Here is a 24,555-nt window from a genome sequence, read left to right on the forward strand (position 1 = left end):
CCCTCAATCACATCTTCCATGGGGAAACTATCTAGTATCTTCTCTGATTCCATGTCAGCAGTTGGTGATGAGGAACTGACTCATACTTGTGGAACGGTTTCGAAGATATGTGATGCCGCTTCTCTAGATCATGAATCCCTTCAAGGAGTTTCCTCATCGTTAAGTACAAGTTTTCAATTTTCATTTGGCTCTTTGGTAATCTCTATACTTTCGCTCTCTCTCTGATGATGCTTTGATGTCTTTAATGATGCTTAATATTCTCCTCTTGTCTTTGCAGATGGCCCGCATGTCTTATGTTGTTTCTTCATACTATCAAAGAAGACTTCGGAAGCTTAGGGCGGAGAATAATAAACTCAAGACCCAAGCTTCCACTTATGAGGATGATATTTCTGGTCTTTGTAAGAGGAATAATCAATTAGCTGGTGCGTTAACATTGTATCTCTTCCGCCTTCTTGTTTGCTCCTTTTTTTTCACTCCCTTTTAATTGTATATTCTTGCAGAGATTTACAATCTATCTGACAAAGTAGCTTCTCTATTTCACTCCCTTCATCATCATGTCGATGATGCTTCTCTTCTTGAGTATCTTAATGCTTACCTAAATAATATTTTTGATGACAAATTAAGAACCTTTTATTTGGAGGAACTCAAGACAAAATATCAACTTCTCAATCGTGATCATATAAGTGAATTATCTACTGTAAATAGCTTTAGCGCCAATTTTGTGAATCGAAAGAAAGGATTAAGGGTTTAGAGGCAAGAATTAACTCTCTTATCACTAAGAAGGATCAGGTTGCTCTCAAAGGTGCTAAATCTTTAAAGGACTTTCAAGAAACTATCCTCCAAGTTCAAATTGAACGAGATCTAGCTTTGAGCGAAAAGAACGCACTTATTAAGCATGGGAACTTGATTCGTTCTCGTTTTCTTATAGAAAGTGATGCTGAATTTGATTGGGCTGCTAGGGTCTTAGATAATGCTAGAAATGATTTAGATGTGAATGTTATCCTTGAATCTGATCATGCCACATTGGTTAGGGATATTATTTCTAAAAAAGAAGGTTCTTTATGATTCTTTTCTACTTGTTATTTCTTGAAAATCATCTTTATGTGGCGTTAAGTTTCTGATTTTCTTTCGCAGAGGATGAGAGGAAGTATCTTGAGAAAATTGAAAGTCTAAAGGCGAACTTATCCGCTCACGACTCTAAATGCCGCAGACTCAAGAAAAAGCTGACTGTCACTGTTTCCAATAATAGCAAAGATGCTATTCCTATTCGTGATGCGGCAATTAAGAAAATTTGTGCTGATAATGTCATTCCTCTATCAAACTATACTCTTTCTGAAGTTTCTCCTAATGAAGAAGACTCTGATATCTCTGATAGCGAATATGAAAAATATGAAGATATTGAAGCAGAAGTTGGTGATTCTGAAGCTGAGGATGTTAATGAAGATGATATGGGCGGAAATTATTTATCTTTCTCGCTTGTAAATTCCTTTTCAACTTTTTGTATATCATATACTTCCAAGTCTTTGAAATTTCTTCTTCAATGTAAATTCTTTAAATATATGAGGTTTCTTGAATGTAAATTCTCCATGTTATATACCTGCATCTATAAAAGGGGAAAAAACTGTTCTTTCCAACAGTTGGAGTTAATTTGGTGGTAATAACATGTATAAAAAAGCTCATAAATAACCTGTGCATAAGTCTATCACATGGGGCGACTAACACTCTTCTATATGCTTGTATTCCCATACATGCCTCTGTTAGTCGTCACTAGATGATTGAGTTATTCAAATATTATGTAGTATTATCTATGAATTAATCATATATAAATGGAATTGATAGATGTAAGATTATTATGTATGCGTGTATCTAACTTGTGGGGTATTTCCTTATGCGGTGATCTGTTATGTATTTACGCCGATTATATAATTAAATCAGGATAATATGATGTCCAAATTGATTTCCTTACCTTATCTTACCTTACGAATACGTCTTTGTTTTCTTCCTCAGTTATGTTTTGTTTTATTGTTTTGCTTCTATGCACCTATTTAGTTCTCCTTGTGTCTTTTCATGGCGCGATTATATTCGCAAGCTATTTGATGTCCCAATATTTCCTGCAAAACAATATTAGCTTTTATTCTATTTTTCTCACAAGGTCTTATTTAGCCTTCCTAATTAAAGGTTTTACTTTGACTGGTATATGAATTTGCTTCTATGCGACGAGATCACAGGCGGTCCTCACATTTTCATGAAATGACCCATTGATCTCGCCTTATCATCTTCTTGTATTATTGCCTCTGCAGTTTTTATTGTCGCACAAATACGACAAGTCTTAATACTCCTGTGAGTAAAAAGCCTCATGATTTTTGCGTCTTTTGACACAATTCAGCTCCCTAATGGAGGGTGCCGTCCTTATGTTCCCCCTGACTGCCCCTTCAAGGAAGCTTACCCCTACCGGTTGGGGTAGGCTCTTCCCATCCAGTGTTGCAACAATCAGTTGTTTTCGCGGCCTCTTATCCCTCCGGCGATATGAATTATGGTTACAAGACCTCTTAGGGGTTTCTTCGGACCGAGTGCATCATAGTCAAGACTTGTCAAGAGCGGCCAGGTACTCTCCAGACGCCCCAGGCACTCTTGACTCAACTGTGTACCTCGGCGCCTTGATCGAGTTTCTGCACTCCTTAGGAGAGACCTTGTAATCTTAATCTTTCGATTTAGGCGCCTCTCCTGGATGGTCTTTTATTTCACCCCAAATCTCCATAACTCGGGTTTCAAGGTCGATGTAGCTTTCCCCCAAGCCATGCTAACCAGGTTCCCCCCAATCATGAGGTGAGTTAGGTCTTATTATTGCCTCTTGATGTATGCAAACTAGGGCACACGCCACAATTGGATGCCTAGCCTCCCTAGTTGGAGTCTTTATTTATGTTGCCTTCTATTAAGGTCTTATTGTAAGGTCTTGTTTTTGCCTTTTTCTGATATGAAATAATTGATTTTCATAAAGAAAAAGAACTTTCTCATTGGCATTCATACTTTTGATTAGTACAATTCTGATGTCTTCTAGTTTTATTTATTCTCTTATAGAATGACTACCACTTAAATAACTTTCTATCTAAGATAACTTGTTTAATTCTTTCGCCTTCTATGCTTCATTGAGTTCGCGTATGTTTTTCAACATCTGTGCTCACATACGCTCTGTTTCTTATGATGTTCTATGACTGTCGCATGGAGCATATTTCCTCAGATACACTTGGTCCCAAAGTTCATTAGGTGGTTGTTCTTCTTTTTCATCTTCCAACTCACACATTCTATTCCCAACGACCTTCTTGACCCGATATGACCCATCCCATATGTTTTCTGTTAGTGCGGTTTCTGCTTCAACACCAATTCTCCTTCCTGGAATTCATTCTCTCTAAAGCACTTTTTGTATTTATTCTCTTGTGCGGTTGTTGTCGCTTTTACAGAAGCTCTTTGTACTCGACTCTCCTTGTGTACAGCATAAACCATTAATGTTTCACCTCGCTGACTTTATTGTATCTGATTTTTCCAATTTCTTCGCTTGCTTGCGCGTTCTTCACACTTGTCAACATCAATCTCCTGGAAGGTTTTACCTTCATTCGGATCTCCTCTTATTATTCCAACACCCCGAGGTAGAGGTAACTTGATGCACTAGTGGAAAGTTGAGGTCACTCCTAGAATACCATGTAACCAGGTTCTTCCTATCAGAGCATTATAGGGTGATTCTACATCAACGACGCAAAATACTATTTTTGTTGATATGCTCTTCAAAGGAATTCACATCGTTGTCTCTCCCTTTGTGGTAGGCTTTGGGATATGTAAAATTAAGCGTAATAAAACGCGGGCCTACAGTAATACCGCAAGTGCACGGTCGTCGGTTGTAGCTCGTGCAAGTACGGGTCGATCCACAGAGATCGGGTGTGTTTTGAAGTGTTTATAGCTAATTGGGTTCCTAAATTGCTGTTGGGCTTTGAAGCCTTTTGGCTTAAATTGGGCTTTGAGTACTAATGGGTTTGAATGCCCTTTGAATGAATTGGGCTTAGTGGGTTTGTTTAACAATAAAAAGAACTGAGCTTGGGCTCAGTTATCTTTGAAGTGTAAATGGGCTTTGGCCTGAACTTGGGCTCAACAGTTCACTTGTGAATTGGGCTCAGTGTCTTTTGTTGTGAACTGGGCTTTGGATTCAGTCAAGGTTCTGGGCCTTTGGGATGAAATGTATTGGGCTTGGCTATTGAGCTAGGCCTTTGGGTTAGACAACTGAACTTGGCTTGGCAGGAGAAGAAGTAGCAGCAGCAGCAGCCTGGCAGCAACCTTGGCAGCAACAACAGCAGCAGCACCTTGGCAAGCAATAGCAGCAGCAACCTTGGCAGCAATAGCAGCAGTACTGCAGCTACACAGCAAGGGTAGCAGGTGCAGGAGAAATAGCTGCACAGCAAGGCCAAGAAAAAGAAGTAGCAATGCAGCAGTGCAATAGAATGTACAAGATGAGAAAGCAGTGCAGCAGCAGTAGAAAATGCACAGCAGTGCAGCAGCAACAGAGTTGCAGCAGCAGCTGCAGACAACTGCAAGGGAAGTGACAACAAATAGCAGCAAAACAGAAAAGCTACAGAGTTGCAGGGCAGGGAAGAAATAACAAGGCAAAAGCAATGGAAGAACTAAACAGCAGAAAACAAAACAATGCACAAAAGCAAAGAACAAAACAAGATGAACCAAGGCCTAAGCCAAGGGCAGGGATGATAGTGAAACTGAAATGAAGCAAGGCTAGGCAGAAAACAGGCAAACAAATAGAATGGGAAGAAAACTAGCTTGCTATGAGCACTAGTTTCTCCCAATGCTCAATCAAAGTGCAACCTAAGCATACACAAGAATGGCAAGAAAATCAGCTTGCTATGAGCACTGATTTCTTCCATTACACAATCACATCAATGCTTCAAATGTATCTAGCCTAGCATTCCATCATGTAACTGACAGTGACAGGAGCAACAACAAACATGAACACAACTAACTGAACTAACAATGAATAACATCTAAACAGGACACATGTTAACAGGAGATGAAAATAAAAACATTAACAGAACAAAGTAACAAACATTAACATGACAAATTAACAGTGAATTAACATGACATTGCACATTCAACAGAAACATTAACAGGATATTGCAACTTAACACATTGATATTAACAGAACATAGTGATCATGAACTTAAATTGAGCTGAAATTGAACATTTAACAGGACATGAAAGTCCTGGATGTTGGCTAGTCCAAACATAACTATTACAACATACCCACAGTCTTATATATACCCACAACACATTAGGGTTCTACAAAAAAAATTCCCAAACTGACAGAGCTAGGGTTGGTGAATTCTTACCTAATTTGATGTAGCAACATCAAATTGAACGCAACCCATTACTCTACTTGTCCTTCTCTACCTCTCCATGCCTTCAATTTCACTCTAGCTCAACCCAATTTACCTATTTCACACTTTAGGGTTTCGGTTGAAAATGTGTGAAATAAGTGAATTAGATGGACTAGGGGGATGGGAACAATGATGGGTTATCATTGTTTGACGTGGTGACAGAGGTGGGTGGCGGAGCAGGTGGTGACAGAGGTGGAGAAGGTGGTGGCAGGACATGGTTGCAGGGAGATGGTTCTGCAGAGGGGTGGGTGGAGGAGAAGGTCGACTGGTTGGGAGAAGGGGTTGTTTGGTTAGGTGGATGGTGCTCGGTCACTAGGGTGTGAGGCGGTTGTATCTAGTTTTGATGTTCTGTGACTCTGAGCTGCGAGATTTGAAGATGGTTGGTAGATCGGACGGTGATGCGGAGGCAAGCGATGAGCGACCGTTGGATTATATGATACAACAAAATCAACGATGCCAGATGGAGTTAGGTGTTGTAGTGTTAGGCGGAGATATCAAACTTTGATGAACAGCAATGGAGCGACCGTTGGATTCAACTACCATCTAATCTGAAGGCTTGGAATTTCAGCGCTGTGGTGCTCGGCAGAGACTTCAGATTTTGATGCTCTATGAAGGAGCGACCGTCGGATGCTTCTGAGAACTGATCTGATGGCTGAGAACGGAGGCGCTTTTGTGTGTAGAAAATGAGGTTGTGCGCACCATTCTTCGCGGCTTCCTTGCGTAATTTCTCCCGGCTTTTCACTACTTTTCTGCTCTTTTCGCTCCGTGACTCATCCGAACTTTATTTATTACCTAAAAATGCAAAATTAATTAATAAAAATATTTATTCTTGAAAACAATGAAAATACAGAATATGGGATAAAATGTAGAATTAATGCACAAAAGATGAGTTAAAATGCCAACAGAAAGGGATAAATATATACAATATTTGGCACTCATCACTTTGGTTTGTTGGTTGTTCCATCAAAACCATAAATTTTGTAAGTTGAGGGAATAAGTTCCTCATCTTTGACTCCCACAGTCTTGTATGTGTGATAAAACAGAATATCAACTGAACTGCCAGTATCTATCAGTATTCTATTTATAGACCATGTGTTCGCGTGATCCTCTTCGTCTTCGTCTTCATCAGCTTTTGCTTTTAGATTGATTCCTAAATTTACCACTAATGGGCTCTCGTGTGGTTCTCCTCCTCCAGGTACTTCTTCTGCGCTAAATGAAATAGGTTGCTTCTGCCAGTCCTTCAACGACGATATCTTCGCAAGGTAGAGTATCTTTCTTCCATCACTATCTCTTGCAAAAAATCTACTTAGGACATTATCGTGAAAATCTTTTATGCTTTTAAATGAGTGTATTATCGAATTACAATATAAATTCTTTGCCTTCGCTCCCACCTCTATCAAATATGTATTCCTTCTGTCTCCATACCTTGTGCATGCCCTTCTGGTGGTGGTGGTGGTAGATTCTGTGGTTGCTGTACTAGGAAATGGCTGAGTTTTCCCTGATCAATCATTCTTAGTATGATTCTCTTCACATTTCTACAGTTGTCATGGAAACGGTGATAGGCACAGAATTCTCTATTTCTCCTTCCTGGCGGTGGTTCATTTCCCACATTTGGTGGCTCAGGAATGTATTCCATTAAGATTATAGCTTCCCATATTTTTTCTATCGCGGTGTTTAGATGAGGCATTTTTATCTGCTCCAAAACAACTTTGCTACCTCCTGGGCTGTAACAACACGAATATTTTTCCTTTGGGCCGCGTTGAGCCTAAGTATAACCCATTTAGGTGGGCAGCGCTAGCATTGTGCAATGGGGGGTGTATAATACTAGTATCAGATGCTTATAGTCTTGGTGAGTAGTGCCCTGAAACTAGTACGTGTGTTTTAAAATAAAGAGGTTATCCCTCAGTAGTACTAAGGTGGAAATTTAGTAGATGCTATTGGATTTGAGAATGCTTGCCACTTGACAAACATGTGCAGCAAAGGGGTATTTTGGTTCTTTTCATTGTAAACTAAATTCACAGAAACAAAACTCATCTTTCCTCTTGTTGTTTCCGACATTTTCTTTTCAAAATTAGAAATGAAACCACCACTGTTCCTCTCTAACCATCACTAAGCTCTCGTCTTTAACTCTTCTACACAACCGCTAATGGGATTGCATTTCAAGTTAACACTATCATGCAGGTAGGGGGTTTCTTTCCTTTGATTTACTGTTTTCTTTGTGGTAATCAACTGACTTTGATGGAAGATTTGAATCGTTACTTACGATTTGTGAAATTTTTTAAATGGGTATTAGATGCTTGTGAATCCTGAAGGTAGCCATCTTCTTTCTTGAATTTTCATTCAATTTAGCATGCACTTTGCTGATTTTCTACAATAAGAAGCATTGATTGAAACGCCATGGTTTGCTCTTTGTTAAATATTTGCAAACTGGATTGTGTATAATTTTGAAGGTTTAGAAACGTTTTATCAAGACTAGGAATGATTTGAGTTATTTAAGTTATGATTTTTATGTTAAAGATGGTTTCCTAAGCTTTCTAAAGCACATAATGAATATTCTACGAATTTTCTATTTGAGACTATCGAAGCTGAACATTTCTAAACCTGTGTTGCTGTACAGTTTTGTAGAGAGTCTTCGACCCAGTTATAGACCTATATTATTTCTCTTATTATTTTTGTATTAAAGAGGGGTTTCTTAGCTTTCCTACAAAACAAGATTCACCGAATTCTATTTCCTAATGAAATTTCTACGAAATTTTGATTGAACACTATCGAAACTGTAATTTTCCTGAAAAGGGTATTCATATCCTATTTGTCGAGAACATGCAGATACGTACCTCGTTTCTTCTGCTTATTATTTTTATGTCAAAGAGGAAGTTGTCAGCTTTGAAACGAATCTAAATTTGCCGAATTTCATCGTCCAACGATTTTTGTACGAATTTCTGAGTAAGGTTTGTCAAATCTGAAATTTTATGAAAATGTATTCAAGTTCTGGTTTTTATGTGAAGTTTTAAATCAGCAACCCACCTTATTATTTTTACTCATAAATTTTATGTGATGAACGGATTCTTTTTCTTTCTTAAGAGCTATAATTTGCTGAATTTCGTCGTCAAAGAAGCTGGTACAAATTTTGGATTAAAGACACCTCCACTGAATTTATAAGAACAATCATCTCATATTTTAGTTTCTACTATGCTACGATGTCCTTATTCTTTTAAATTTTTGTTATACTTTCAATACTACTCTTTGTGTATATACCGTGGCAATCTTGATTTCTCATCATTTGCGGCACTTGACTGTTTCTGAATTGAGTATGGATTCACACACTTCTCGATTGTCTCGAACCCAATATTACACTTGCGAAAATGGTTTCCTGGAATGGTTTTGAGGATGCTTCCAATGCTTACTGTTGTGTAATTTTAGTTATGGATTTACCATTACTTGATTTTGTGGATGTTTCCTTGACCAATGCTGATTTGATTTGGAAACTAGTGGACTCTACTATAGGACCGTCGGGCCTTAATTCGCACACCATCTACGGATGGCAACCCGGAAGACCGTTTGTTTGATAACGGTGGCTTGTATCAGACTACCCTGACGTTGGCTACGACCATGAGAATAGTAGAGTATCTTTATTTATAGCTCTGAATATTTCTATGATTTACATTTTCTTAAGAATTACATTTTTACTTTGAACTTCTCATTGTTGAGGCCTTTATGTTTCGTGTTGGTACTATGTTTTTCGTTTTTGTACCCTCTACTGGGAATTCACTCACCCCTTTGTTTTGTTTTTCCCCCCCACAGATTACAGATTACGGAAGGAACTGCCGAACTGGAAGTAGTAAGATAGATCGAGCGGCAAGCTTTGGAAGCTTGAAGTGTTAGAATTTTTTTTCTTCTATTGTTTATGATATGTGTATCACGGGATCTGTCTGGGGTATTTGCATATCGGTACTGACTTACATTTTGCTGTCCAAAATGTAACATTACTGGTTGGGTGTGTATGAAATTCGACATGGAACCTTTCTTTTGGAAAATGTGACTGTATAAACATGTCCTCTAGTATATATTACCCTTTCTAGATTTTTGTTCATGTACATCTTTTTTTTTAATGTTTTGATTGTCAAAAGAGTAGTATACTCATGTTGTTTAAAACACTCGCCGTTCATTTAAATTTTTGGAACTGAGACTAGTCCATCTTGGTCTATGGAATGAGTCTATGAAATCAATCATGTGTTTTTTTTACTTATTTGGTCCCTCGTACACTCATATGATTAAGTTAGTGGTTTCGAAACTTAAAGCTGCTGTTAATTAACTATGATATCAAAACGTTTCAAATTATCCTTGTCTTTTATCGTACATAATTTTTACTTTATCTAGTTGTCGCCTGCCACCATCTCTTGGCGCCGTCATCATTTTTCTCATCTTTGCTAATTCTCTGAGCATTTCTCCGCTCATGATTTGGTCTGCATCTTGCTGCATTGGTCTTTTTAACCTTGCATGTCTTACTCTGTTATCATGCCTGTTTTGACGCACAACCTCTTGTATCTCTCTTTCTTCAGCCTCCTCTCTCCTTCTTTTGCGCCTTTCTCTTTCGTCTGTTGCATACATCTGTGCGTCATTATGTCTTTCTGCTTCCTCTTCGTCATATTGATTTCTCAACATTTCTCTACCTTGAAATATAATCCTTCCTTGTTCTTCATTTTCTTCACTATCATAATCATGATGTGTGTGGTGACGTTCGCCTCCATTGCCTCTTTGACCTTCTTGAATGAGATAATGTTCGCGCTGCTGTACGTATCGGTCATCACCTGGTGTTTCTCTATGCGGTCTTCATCGCGTTGATCCTGTAAGTTGTCATCTATCTGACAATTTTCAGCAATGTTGTCTGGAGGTTGTTCCTGTCTGGCATCTCTTATCCTGGATTGGCTACGTCTTGACGAGCTCCTGCTTGTCCTTGACCTTGAGCTTGCAAGTGTGGTGCTTCTTGATCTCCGCTCTTGTAATCTTATATTCTCTTCTCTCAACTCATGATACTGACGCACCAAATTCGCACGTTCTTCATCTTCTCTCATTCTTTCTGCATCCAACCTTTCTTGGTTCCTCAATTGTCATGTTTTCTTCATTCCCTTCTATTAATCTTGAGCTACAGTTCTTTCGTCTTCCTATCTCTTCTGTTGAATCTGTATTTACGGTATGAACACTCACTCTATTGTAGTTTATGGTATATGTTCTCCATTGGTTCTTGTTGGATCTGAGTTTGGACTTGATTTCCTCTATTGTTTCTTTCTCCCATCCTTGAGGATTCAGCGATTTCGCTTCTTCTTCTTCCAACGATCCTTCTACTCCTCTTGATTGTTATTGCTTTTTCCGCTGCAGTTGTTTGCCTCACCATCTTGTTAGTCTATAACAATTCTTTCGCCTTTCGAAGATAAAAATTACTCTTTAAAGAACTGAAAACTGGACCGGTGAAGATTATTTTTCTGAGATTGAAACTCTTGGTGGAGCTTTTTTAGATCTAAACTTCTAAAACTTTCAAATACTTCTAATGAAAAGGTGATAAACTATGAAGAAAAAACAAACTTGTTTTTACACAAATTCACCAACAGGATATATCATTCCTAGCTGATTTCTAGCGCCAAAATGTAGTTGTGAGAAATCTCACAACCACGCCCTAGATAAAATGTATAGAAAAATATAAGTAATCTCCATAAGAATCACAAGAACATTCATTAAAATCTTTAAATTGGATACAAAGAGATGAAGAAACCCTAACTTTCTCTCCAAATAATCTTTCTCTTTCCTAAACATTCTTATCTAAGTTCTCAAAAAGATCTCCCTCCATACAAGATCGCTCAGCTCCTTATATAGGAGTTTACATAGTGGATGACAGCTAATAAAGCCCTTATTTTCGGATCTGGCGTGCGTCATTAACACACACTTACATTGACTCTTCTCGCACGTACTCTTTATACCGCATAAAACTTCACACTTTACTCGTGATTAAGCTGACGTCACCTGATGCGTCATTCCGGATATGTTATATGTGGTCGCCTTCGCTCAGTTTTGGTGGTCATTATTTCGTATATCTGGTAGGCGTGTCGTATTTTACTCCTACACATCCCATAAGAGATGCATGATGCATCACTACCTGAAGTAAAGTGTGAAGTTCTTCGCATACCTGAACATAGAGAACTTGGTCATCCACAACTCGGTACTACGAATTGCCCCATCCGTGCTTTCTTTGCTGGCAGAGCTCATGGATACGCCAGAAGTGTATTATTCAGATATTGGAGAGATAAAGATGTTGAGGTCCAAGTCTATGAGAACTAATTATCAAAAAAAAAAAAAGTCGGGGGTGTTGTCTCCGGTGATAAATTTATGATAATCATGTACTCCCGTTTAGCGATGTAATTAATTGGAGCCAGTTTTTAATCCAAAATCCAGTTCCAAATACACCCAACATTAAGGTTATCTTGAAAAACATTTCGAAGGCAGAGTATCTGAAAATGCAAATTAGAGTAACGCAGGTGAAGCGACATTTTGTACTCAATAGGGCTGCTCAGAGATTTTATTTACTTCATATGGTACTCCAGTCGATGTGGTTAAGGAGGCTGAATATTGGGTTAATGTCTCAAGTTGTTGGTTAAGAACATGTGATTGAAATATTAGTTAACATTTTGGTATGCAATTTCACAACCCTTGAGGAATTTTTGCATTACCATCACATTTACTTTCTAAGAAATGGCTTGTGCAATGACTAGTTTTTACATACAGCAGAACCAAAAATTGGGTGGGTACACCAAACCCTAAATAGTTTGACTATACCATTAATTTCCTGGTTGATCTCCATGCTTCCTTCCCATGCTCTGGAAGACTGGAAGTTCATTTGACGTCTTTTTTTGAATTTCTCATGTTTCATGCACTCCTTATATTTCAGTTTTGTTGTTTTGAGAAAGAGCAGAAATCGTAAGGGACGAGTAATTCAAATCAACCGAGTAGACAAGTTATTGATCTAAATAGATTGACTATTAGATAATTCTTCAATGCAGATAAAGACTGAAAAAATACCAGAATCATAACTGATCTCAGCTTCTTTGAAAAGTTCTTTAAACTCAACAACCTAAAAATAAAAAAATCAGGGAAAGTATCGTTTTTCCTGTCACGACGTGAAAGTATTATTTTTCCAAACACGGGATGAAAGTATCATTTTTCCTGACACACGGGATGAAAATATCACTTTTCCTAAACTGAAAATAGGATAATAAGGAGTTATGTTATATTAATTGGAATCAAACGGAGGGGCAATTTAAAATTTTCCATACTAAATTCAATCTTTATTGTCAAATTGGAAAAAAAAATAGTCATGTCCCACGTTACCACAAAGTCACCATATAGAGTCCTCCTTCGTTTCGCTAGGCCTAATAAAGAGATACTAATATATTAAAGATCTCGTATTAAAGATACGTGTTAAAGTCTGCAGGCATCCAACTCAAAATCAATTGATTATGAGTGGAGCGGCCCTTCCATATCATATTTCAAGTTCATTATGCGGAAATTAAGGATGTGGGATTATTTGTCCTTTCACACCCTCCCTCACGTGTAAGGCCAGTTACTCGGCCTAACACGTGGACCTACGCACGTGTGGGTCTTGGGTGTGCAGGTGACATCGGTCACGATCCACCCCACATACAGGTCATACGAGTGACCAGTCATTCGGTCATGGATGTACATGTGCCCGCTCGGGTCACGACGGCTACTATTCGGCTTACACCCTGCGTATGGAACCTAGCTCTGATACCATGTTAAAATCTGCGGGCATCCAACTCAAAACCAATTGAATATGAATAGAGCGGCCCTTCCATATTATATTTCAAGTTATTATGCGAAAACTAGGGATGCGGGACTATTTGTACTTTCACAAACGTATACCAAGCTTCATTTCAAGAGTAGCATTCTTTCACTCTTCGGTTATTGGTGAAAGATAAACTCTCATGGCAGAAGTGATCCAACACATTAATTCGTAAGACTAAATTCAAAGTCTAGTAGATGATGGTCACTTGTGGTGGAGCCATACTACAAAAAATCAGTGTTGTTAGTTAGATCTGTCATTTGGAGAACTCAAACCATGATCTTTCTGTAGATATACTTATCTACAAATGGCACAATTCCTTCCACTTGATTCTGGATGCAGTATATACAAGTCACAGTAGTGACGCACAAACCTATGATGAGTGATATCACTCTGATTTTGACTAGTGACACCACTTAGTTCTTACTGTGATTGATATATAAGTCGTAAAATCATATCATACAGCTGTACAGAATACGTTACTGTATCGACATTGTAACAGCGATATTGAAATATATTTTCCAAATTTTTAGGTATTACATGTATTGCTATAAAAATAAGCTAGCATAAAATATCAAAATGAAATATATTTTCCAATATAAGAATAAGCTAGCATAAAATGTTAAAAACCAGCTAGAATAGTGACTCTTTTGTGAAATTTACACAAAATGTTATGTATTATGCCTTCTTATATGATGTATTTGTGCATGCTATGACGTGCTTTCTTAACGTGTTGTGTTGGGATGGGTCATGTGTTTATCCGTGCCGCGTGCTGTGCTGTGTTACTGTGCATCTGTGCCCATTAGACTAACCCAGCACAGCCCATCAAATTAACGTGCTGGGCCGTGCTGGGCTAAATCACGTGTTGGGCTGGCCTGAGCTCAAATTTTAGTGTGTTGGACTGGGCTGTGCTCGTGCTAGCACAGCCCAATTTACACCTCTAGAATACAACACTAAGGCAACTGGCAAACTGGAATAATACAGCTGTACAGAATACGACACTAAGACAACTGGCAAACTGGAATAGACTCACTCGAGAAAGAAACTACCAGGAAATAAACTCAATATCTCATGGTAGCTTTTTTTTTTTTTTGAAGCATACAAAAAACTGAGTTTCATGTATATAGAAAGAATCTTAAATTTCCCACTTGAAGAATTATTCATGCCAAACAAAAATGATAGTAACATCATTTACTTGAACGCCCAGGATACGTAGCCACCACAGATATCATAATCACAAATACTCGGTTATACCTAGCTAGTAGAAAAAATGATGCATCTCACCACCATTGTATTATAGTGATTATAATCACGCAAGAAAACGAACAAAACAAATAGTAATTCGCTAATCTAATTGCTTTACACTTCCTGTACATTTTTGTCTTAGCTGTAGACATGAAGAGGCTGTAGTCTTGTGTAGGTCGAATCTTGTCCCTATAAAAAGGTCTCTGAGCACCTCATTTATTATATGTATCATTTTCACCTGAAATATAGGTTTCACCATTACAGCTTTGATAGCACGAGTTTCTCCGCTATCAATCATCATCTACGATGAATGTAGTTGAAATCAAATTTCTAAATCAGTAACTTCATCTTCTTCTTTTCATCAATTTTCTCTTTTCATTTTATAAATTTCGTTTTGCATTTCATCTTCCTCTCAATATATAGCTTTTGATTTCTGATTCTGTATCCTGCTTTTAACGGAGCATTAGTACATACGATCTACTGTATCCTTGCATCTTTCCTAGTCATTTTCTGTTAAGTTTTCTATCCAATTATTTATTTTTTGGTAGTTTCTGTTTGTATAAATTCTCTCACGCGCCAATTAAACTCAGTTTGGTATTGGATAATCGAATAATGACTAGGATGATTACTAAAGAGAAGGAAATAGTCGATGAAAATGAGTTCATTGAGGAGGAGGAAGAGGAGGAGAAGTTAAACTGGTTAAGGTCACAAGTTATCGGAGGTGATGACTTTGAATTTGAAACTCCATTTGGGAAACGGAGACTAGTTTACGCTGACCATACTGCTTCCGGGAGATCTCTTCATTATATTGAAACTTACATCGTAAAAAATGTTCTTCCTTTTTATGGTTAGTACGGTAATTTCATTGATTTCTCTATGTTCTTCATTAATTCTTCTTCCCTTGTATATCTAACCGGTATTCGTTAAAAATGATAAACAGGAAACACTCATACGAGTGACAGTTATGTAGGGCGCAAGACAACTAAAATGGTGCACGAAGCAACAAACTACGTAAAGAAATGCATGGGTGGAAGTCTAGATGATGCCCTGATCTTTTGTGGATCAGGAACAACTGCCGCAATCAAAAGACTTCAGGAAGTAATGGGAATTTGGGTTCCATCAACTCTGCGGGATAGAATCATTCAATACCTGAATAATGAAGAAAGGTGGTTAGTATTTATTGGGCCATATGAGCATCATTCCAACGTACTTTCATGGCGTCAAAGTACAGCTCAAGTAATAGAAATAGGGTTAGATAATGATGGTTTAGTACACATGGAAAGTCTAAGAATTCATCTTGAAAAATATAAATCCGAAAATCGTCCAATGTTAGGTTCATTCTCAGCTTGTAGTAATGTCACGGGTATAGTTGTTGATACACGTGCCATCTCTCGCCTTCTTCACAAGTATGGTGCTTTTGCATGCTTCGACTTCGCAGCAAGGTAAAGTTCATGTTGGTATAATTCTATTACTTATAAGCATCGGTTTATTATGTGTCATTGGTTTTCTAATGTTTTTGTGTGATACGTACAGTGCTCCCTATATGGAGATGGACATGCGATCAGGCAATCTAGATGGCTATGATGCTATTTTCGTAAGCCCCCATAAGTTCCTTGGTGGTCCTGGAACACCAGGAATTCTTATGATGAATAAGGCCCTGTATGAGCTGAGATCTTCCGCCCCTTCAACTTGTGGAGGAGGCACTGTTTGCTATGTCAATGACTTTAATGCAAAGGTAATATACTAACTCATCTTGTTTAAGTTGGCTCTTAAACTTTGATAATAATTCTATATTAAAAGCTAAATACTATGACCCATGTAACTGTAGGATACCTTATACCACGACGACATCGAAGAAAGAGAAGACGCTGGTACACCTCCGATCATCCAAAAAATACGAGCGTCATTGGTATTTTGGGTGAAAGAATTCGTAGGGCACCATCTAATCGAAAAGAAAGAGGAATTCTACATAGAAAAAGCTCTCAAGAGACTCCTCCAGAATCCAAACATATGGATACTAGGAAATACCGAAGTCAAAAGACAAGCCATCCTTTCTTTTCTTGTTTTCCCTAACACTTCCAATTCTACGTCTTCTTCGCTAGTAGATGAAAGAAACAGAAAACTTTACACAGTAAGAGAGTCAGGGAAGCCTTTACACGGGCCTTTCGTTGCGAAGCTTCTGAATGACCTTTTTGGAATTCAGGCTCGAGGTGGGTGTGCCTGTGCTGGACCCTACGCTCACCATTTGCTCGGTGTAGGTGAAATTCTATCTCTTGTCTTTCGAGCCACCATCAAAAAGGTATTAATCTATTATCTGGACGCACACATACTTCTCGCTGTATATATAATTGACACTCTATTGACAATATTGTGATGACTTTACATGGACAGGGTTACCATGGTATAAAACCAGGATGGGCAAGAATCAGCTTTCCGTATTACATGTCAAAGGAAGAATTCAATTTCATATTATCAGCTCTAGAGTTTATTTCCAAATATGGTGACCGCTTCCTTCCATTGTACAGCTTTAACTGGAAAACAGGGCAATGGACATTTAGAAGGAAATCAATCAACGCTGACGTAGTGTGGGATAATCAAAAACTCGTCCAGTTGATGGATAAGCTATTTAACCAACCTAAGAACATGACAACGATCGACCCAAATGATAATGGGAGTAATGGTGGTGAATACAAAGCTAATAATGATGTGGAAGTGATTCAAAGTTTTAAGCTCTACTTAGAGACTGCTAAAGACATTGCTGATTCTCTCTCAAAATTTACTCATCAACGTAAAATTCCCAACGATATTGATCCAAATCTTGTTTACTTTGCAATATAGGGACCCATATGATGTGTAAAGGTTAAGCTTTACATTTTGTATTTGTTTGGTGTTTGTGTGAATAAGTGTGTAAATGGGGGAAAATGCCAAGAATCCCGACCAAAAATCCTGCTTCTAATAAATGGCTGGGCCTAAGAACGCTGCAGGAGCAGCCCATTCCCTTTTCCGGATGAAAATTTGGAAACCTTTTTTGAGGCATACTCATTTTCTTTGAGGCATACTCATTCATTATACCATCTTGGGTGGATTTATAAGGGGTGTTTAAAGGTAGTGCAATTACATATATATCTTTAAACAATTTAAATTACCAGAGTGTCCTTATCCTCAAAAACCTACAATCAAAAATCAAAATAAACTTTAAACTCAAACATCTTGGACTCTAATTCAAGCAAGAAATTGATCAAGCAAAGCAAACACGAATTGAAATTAGCGATGTTGAAGTGAGAAATCCAAATCTCAATTCCTCTTAGATGTATTTTAGAATGTATGTATAACAAACCCATCTTGTTTTTGACTGATTTTATTTTGTTTGATCAATAGAATATGATTTCAAAGATGAAACTAGGTTTTCAGAAGATCAATTCGGCTGATCTTGGAGTATCAATTTTGAGCCGAACCTAGTGTATGATTTAGAGAAACACTATGTTCGGCGAATGCGACTTTGCTAGATTTTGTTCGAATCAGCCGAACCAAAATTCGTCAGTTACAGAGTGAAGTTCGGCTGATAACTTTTCAGCCGAACCTCAGTTTTTTGAAAATATACCTAGGTTCGGCTGATAACTTTTCAGCCGAACCTCAATTTTTTGAAAATATACCTAGGTTCGGCTGATAACTTGTCAGCCGAACCTAGGTATGTTTTCAAAAAATGGAGGTTCGGCTGAAAAGTTATCAGCCGAACCGTTCATCTGGACAGTAGATCTGGGTTTTAAAAATTCAATTTTTGACAGATTCAACTTATAAAAAGAAATTATTCCTCGTATAAGCACCTATGATTTAAATCACACATTTTGGTCACTTCTAATCACTAAAATCTCAAAATTCAAAACCAAAGTTTTTTTTTTCACTTCTTCTTCTTCCTCTCAAAATCCCGACTCTCTCTCATAAATTTGATTTATCTACTAATTCACCACTAATAATTTAATTTTTAATCAATCCTTAAAATTCCTAGCTAATCAAATCTAATCATAATCATTAACACCAATTATGTAAGAGTAATTATGCCATTATCAAAAAAGATGGATAAGGGGTGATGTTGTTTTTTATTTAGTGACCCTATTTTGGTATTATTTAGTATGCTTCAAAAAAATTCAGTATGCCTCAAAATAGGTTTCAAAATTTGGAGGAGTTGCCGGTGAGTGAAACACTTCGGGCAGATGGGTCACAAGTGAAGTGGACAACTGTATTTGTTTCTGTTTTACTTTCTGTCTTAAGTGAGAAATTATTTTTCTGTACAACAGGAATACATTATTTAAGCAAAAAATTACATAAAAACCGAATCTTAGTTGTGTAGGACTGAACTTATGCATCCTTTCACCGGTAGGTGCCAAAGCTAAATCTAAATCTAAATCCTTAGAGCAAGTCCTGTGAGGTAGGCCCAAGCCAAAACTAAGCCAAAACTAAACCATTAGAGCAAGTCCTGTGAGGTAGGCAAATGGAAAAGTTTTTCCATTTACTACGGTAAGAATTCTGTATAGGAATATATTAGGGGAAAAGTACGGCTATATAGGGCTTATATTTATATGGAGGTCTACTTTGTAATAGATGAAAAGAAAAAAATATCGTACATGTACTTGGGAAAACACATACATATGCATAGGAAGCACAAAAATATATCTAGATAAATATAACTACTACTTAAATGGGGATTTTGTTTTACATGTATGTATGTATGAAATTTTACATAACACAATCAACATAAAACTCAACTTTGACACCGGAAAATGACAAATGAAATCATATGAGTGAAAGATAGTATTATATTAAGTTGTGCAGAACAAAGCAAAGAATTTACTTTGAAGTAAATGATTTTGTAAAATTGTTACAAGAATCTCTTCATTTAAACTTTGATGTATGACAAAACCTATATTATTAACATTATAATGTCTTATATGGAGGTAGGTTTCTTAAGAACGGACCCGAGAAAATTATGACATATTCCAATATAGAGTTTATTCTTACATACAACTGGCCCAAGTCCGAACCAGAAATTTTTATCTTATATGGAATTTATTCCTGTATGGAGTATTCGTCCAATGAGATTTTACTGTATATCATAGTGAAAAAGGCAGACATGTAAACTGGATGGGCAAAGGCTCAAATTTGAGCATTTACACATCCCGTCTCAAGTTGAGTCGACCGGTTCATGCTTAGACGACTAGTCAAGTCTTTGATCAGCATTGCTCATGCTTGTGACGACTCAATCTTAGACGACTAGTCAAGTCTTTGATCAGCATTGTTCATGCTTTGGACGATCGGCCAAGACTCCTGATAGATGGTGGCTTTTTGTGCACATCCTCATAAAAAATTAGTCTATCAATCCCAATTAGTCTTTCACGATATTTTATATAACAAATTCTAAATATCAGAACTTTTATAAAGAAATTTTTGTCGCAAAGGAATTCAAACAAAGTGATATTCCGTGAATCTCCCTAAATTCCTCGAATATTCCAAAAAAAAGAACGTAAGACCAAAAGGACAAAATATGACCGATAAAATACCGTTTACGTCCCTGAAATGATGACGCACACGATTGCATGATGAATGTGTTAAGAATTTTTTTTTTGGAGTGCGCTAATAATGCGTTCGAAATATTAACCAGCCATCTGGACTCATGTTCACTGATTAACACTACGCATTCAATGGTCAGCAATACGTTTTCGAGAGAGATATGATCGAGGAATTTTTATTCGTTAATAAACCGTCAATGAGTTATTATAATTGCCTACTCGTCGTTAATCATAAATTATCACCAATCGTGGAATAACAGCTAGATCAGTGTTATCTGCTAAATTCCTTATATCACTAGATACAGAAGTTCTCGCCTATCAGATTCAATTCACCTAAACCACCTAGTAGTAGATCACTCAAGGTGTAATTTAGTCGAATGCTTTATCTTTTGTGAATTTATAGGTTGATCCTACTAGTTAGACTCTTAGATCAAGGTCCACTTTTTAGTGTTGTTTATACACACAATCGCTCCACAGAATCCCTCTGCAAGGTTTTGTGTTCTCTACTTGTGTACAAATTATTCGATGATTGCTTATCTCTTAACTCAATACTAGCAATGGATTAAATCTACAAATCAATTTAGTTGGCCACCTAAAAAATCTATCAATCAATCATAAATATTAATTATAATATAAACAAACGATAATCATATGAAGAACTTCAAAGTAAATTAAAATAATAACCCAAATCTTATTTACAACTTAGAATTCATCCTCAATCAATAGGTGTTTCGCTACTCATGGATGTAGAAACATCCATGATATACATATGAGAAAAGTTTAGAGATATCCGTTACGATTGAAGAACCGCTCTGAAACCCTAGCTTTCGATCCGTATGATGTTTCTCCTCTCAAAGACTTACTATTTCGTGATCTTATGATGATGTTTCATTCATGACCTAATACCTCCTTTTGTAGGTTTACACTGCCTGGCCTTCACTTATTTAGTTCGGTTCAAGAGCCCGACCCAAAAATATGAAATAACGACCCCAAACGTGACCTTAGGCATTCCAAGGTATGAATACACGTTTTCCTACTTGCTAAGTATGCGTACCAGTACGCATACTACAAAATCCAGCAGAAATTCTCGGAATTAAAGTATGCGTACCCGTTTGCATACTTTACTGTCTTTGGTATTCGATAAAAGCTCGTTTTGGCCACAACTTCTTCGTCCGAACTCGGAATGACTTCATTCTTTTTGAATTCTTTTTATCTTTCAATTATCTTCAAGATGGTGATGAGAAATACTTAATTTTAATGGGTCAAGATCTGTCTTTGGCCTTTCTCTTGATTTTGAGCGTTTTGCTCCTTCTCGTCGCACTTCTCTTGGACTTGGGCACTTGGATACTTGGAATACTTCTCTTCCTAGATCTTTTAAGCACTTTTTATCTCCTTTTTGGATGGTTCACCTAATAGAGGCAAATGAGAGAAAACAAGAGTAATCATACAAATACATGCAAGAATAATAGCTAAAACAAGTATGGAATGGACACTAAAATCATATGAATTTATGCACTTATCAAATTTCCCACACTTAGACTTTGCTAGTCCTCGAGAAAACTAAATAAAACTAATCTTAAATACAACAACTCCATGTACTTGAGAAAACGGTTACACTTAGCATGTATAACAAGCCTTTAAACCCCTAGGTGTCCCTAGTGGACGAGTTATAGTCTCGTGAGGGTTTACAAGAGGTATACCCACAAAACCTACTTCAATTTATCGCCTTGGAAGAATCAATAAGGATAGACACAAAGTAATAGCCAAATAATTAGCTTGCATAAGTTCTTTAGCTGCAAACATCCCACGTACATTCCAATGATCACACACAAGTAATTAATTATGTGTGACATTCGACCTGATTGCAAAACTCTACTAAGATAGTCATCGTACTTGTTGCAACTTCTTCCACAACACTCGCATACTGAAATTACATGGATAGATAAGAAAATGGAAATATAAAAGTGAAGTGTGCAAATGTTAACTAAAGTGAAAGATGTTACCCACAATACTTGTATGAATGTCGTCAAAGGATTCTTATTTATAGAGCAATAGTTCATAGAAGCACCCATTTAACTTGACCGCATGATTAGATACTCTAAGCGCATGCTTCCTTTCAACAAGTATGTGATAGTTGCCTTGGATCCTGCGTTCCACGCTTGTTTAGGCGACGGAGACAGGGACAACGTTTCACACATACTGTTATCCAAGCGTCAAGAACCTCATAAATAGTCTTTTTGACTTGCTATATAATGATGATATGGTTTTTATTTTCATAAACTACATGTTTAGATACTCTAAGAGCATGTTCCTTTTCAGAAAATACGCGATAGTTTCCTCGGATCCTGCGTTCCACGCTTGTTTAGGGGACGGAGACAGGGACAACGTTTCACACGTATTGCTGTCCAAGTGTCGATAAATGAAGAGGAGCCTTATATATATATATATATTATTTATTTTCTTTTTTCGGCTCACTCTTTATGAGTGTAAGACAATTGTCTATGGGGCTTTAATATACTCAACCTACCTTGCTAAATCACTTTAGAGAAACATATAACTGCAATAAAAAAAAAGTGATTTATTAATAATTAATTGCGAGGATGACTCTTTCAAATGACTACCATAGCTGAGTTTCGCATTCAATTATGAACGCATACAATATAACTTGTTTAATATTATACTCGATAATATAATATTCTCGCTAAAATAATAAAAAAATTCGGTGTCGACTCGGGCTCTTAGTGGTAAAATAATAAATTCGATGAAATCATAAAATAATACATTTTAAAAATTCCCCTTAAGGATTAACAGGTCCCAAATACTATATAAAATAATAATACTACTAAACAAAATAAAAAAAAAAATCATACATACCAAATTTTCTTAAAATATGAATTAATATTGGTTTGTTTTTCTTGGAATTTCAAGTCAAGTTGTATTTAATCCCTAGTAGTGTGTAGTGCACTTAAGAGGCCTAGAGTCGCATTGTTGTATTGCAATAAGAAATGTTGTAGTGTGATTGATGCTTGCAAGAAGGATTATCCCTTTTATATTCACATACCTCTTTTCGTATTGCAGTGTTAATTGGTTAGCGAGATACACCTTTGAGATGAGAATACATCTTGGTGATCTAGAATGTTGTATGTGACCTATCTATATGTTAAATACTTTCAAGTTTATGGTTTGTGAATGCATTATATATAGAAATTATTTTTTAAGATAGTAATTTGTTATTTAATTATAAAATAATAATTTATTATATTATCGATGATATAATATCTCTTTTAAACAATAATTTTCCTTGGTCCCAAGTGTATTATTTTATAAAAGTTATACTGTATATTTAAGGATCTTAGAACAATAAAGTGGAACTCAATCTACAGCCGGAAGAACTGTTTCAACCTTAAAGGTTTAGAGTGTCATCCTAAGTAGCTCATAATTAACTCCAAAAGATGAAGTCTCAAGAATGCAAGAAATCAAAGAGTATGATTTTTTTATGTGTATATGTAAATACTAGATACTAAATGTTCCCCCGCACTTAAACTCAACATTGTACTTAATGTTCAAAACCGAAAATTCTGATTTCTGACATAACAGTCCTGAAAAACTCAAACATTGTACCCATGGGTAGGGAACTAGGAAAAACATCCTAAACACAAGTTGTTCGCCTACATATTTTCTATAACTTGTCAAAAGGGTACATTGTTTCGATAAACGGTCTGACTTTTATGACCTCCGGACTGACAGACATGCAATCTGAAAAAGTTCTGGAAAAATAACGAAACTCAAATGTCCAAGACTATCTCTCCAACTTAACAGACTCCAAATTGAGATTTTCTTTTCGTAAAAGAAATAGTCTGTCCTCTTTAAAAGTTGGAGTCAACCACTCAAATCGGACTTCGTATGAAGTCTCCAGAGCTGATTTCGTGACAACTGCGCATTCAGAATTTTCTGACGAGAATTCGTTAAAACTTTCATTATGGATATAGGACTTCTAAAATCTAAGATGGGAATGCAAGATATGATATGAAAAACTAATAAAATTAAAAACAAAAGGGATAGAGATACAAAACCGATGGGTTGCCTCCCATTTAGCGCTTAGTTTAATGTCCTCAGCCCGACTTGGCATCCTTTCAATTACTCCTCCAGAGGGAGATAATCATGAAATCCTTGCACATCCATATCCACATAAGCAATGCTTTCATAATATGGCTTCAATTTATGGCCGTTCACCTTTATATTTTTTCCATCTCTAAGACTAGAAATATCAACTGCGCCATGAGAATAAACATTAGTAACTACATACTGTCCAATCCATCTGGACCTCAACTTACCAGGAAATAGTTTAAGACGAGAATAAAATAAAAGAACTTTTTGCACCACAACAAAATTCTTTCGATAAATCATCTTCTCATGAAAAAGTTTTGTATTCCCCTTGTATGTAAGAGAACTCTCGTAAGCATCA

The 24,555-nt window shown here is 36.9% G+C and overlaps 1 protein-coding gene and 1 long non-coding RNA gene across 2 annotated transcripts; both read left to right on the forward strand.

Annotated features, from left to right (window-relative positions):
* The first annotated feature begins 7,462 nt into the window (after window positions 1–7,462).
* On the forward strand, window positions 7,463–9,510 carry LOC113314428. The gene is made up of 2 exons (XR_003342402.1): window positions 7,463–7,613; window positions 9,234–9,510. It is a non-coding gene; the product is annotated as an uncharacterized LOC113314428 (long non-coding RNA).
* Window positions 9,511–14,770: 5,260 nt separating this feature from the next.
* LOC113308557 (probable cysteine desulfurase) lies at window positions 14,771–17,615 on the forward strand. Its single transcript, XM_026557023.1, has 5 exons — window positions 14,771–15,373; window positions 15,467–15,968; window positions 16,060–16,261; window positions 16,355–16,825; window positions 16,918–17,615. Exons 1-5 carry the CDS (start codon window positions 15,139–15,141, stop codon window positions 17,362–17,364), a joined length of 1,857 nt encoding a protein of 618 aa, XP_026412808.1. The 5' UTR covers window positions 14,771–15,138; the 3' UTR covers window positions 17,365–17,615.
* Window positions 17,616–24,555: the final 6,940 nt, after the last annotated feature.

Source organism: Papaver somniferum, chromosome 9, assembly GCF_003573695.1.
Source record: "Papaver somniferum cultivar HN1 chromosome 9, ASM357369v1, whole genome shotgun sequence".
In the NCBI taxonomy this organism is placed as follows: Eukaryota; Viridiplantae; Streptophyta; class Magnoliopsida; order Ranunculales; family Papaveraceae; genus Papaver; species Papaver somniferum.

Excerpts from the sequence above, each read along its gene's own strand:
- LOC113308557 (XM_026557023.1), top strand. The coding sequence starts at position 15,139 with ATGACTAGGATGATTACTAAAGAGAAGGAAATAGTCGATGAAAATGAG. Across the intron at positions 16,262-16,354 it reads TCAATGACTTTAATGCAAAG|GATACCTTATACCACGACGA; the intron begins GTAATATACTAA and ends ATGTAACTGTAG. Across the intron at positions 16,826-16,917 it reads TTCGAGCCACCATCAAAAAG|GGTTACCATGGTATAAAACC; the intron begins GTATTAATCTAT and ends TTACATGGACAG.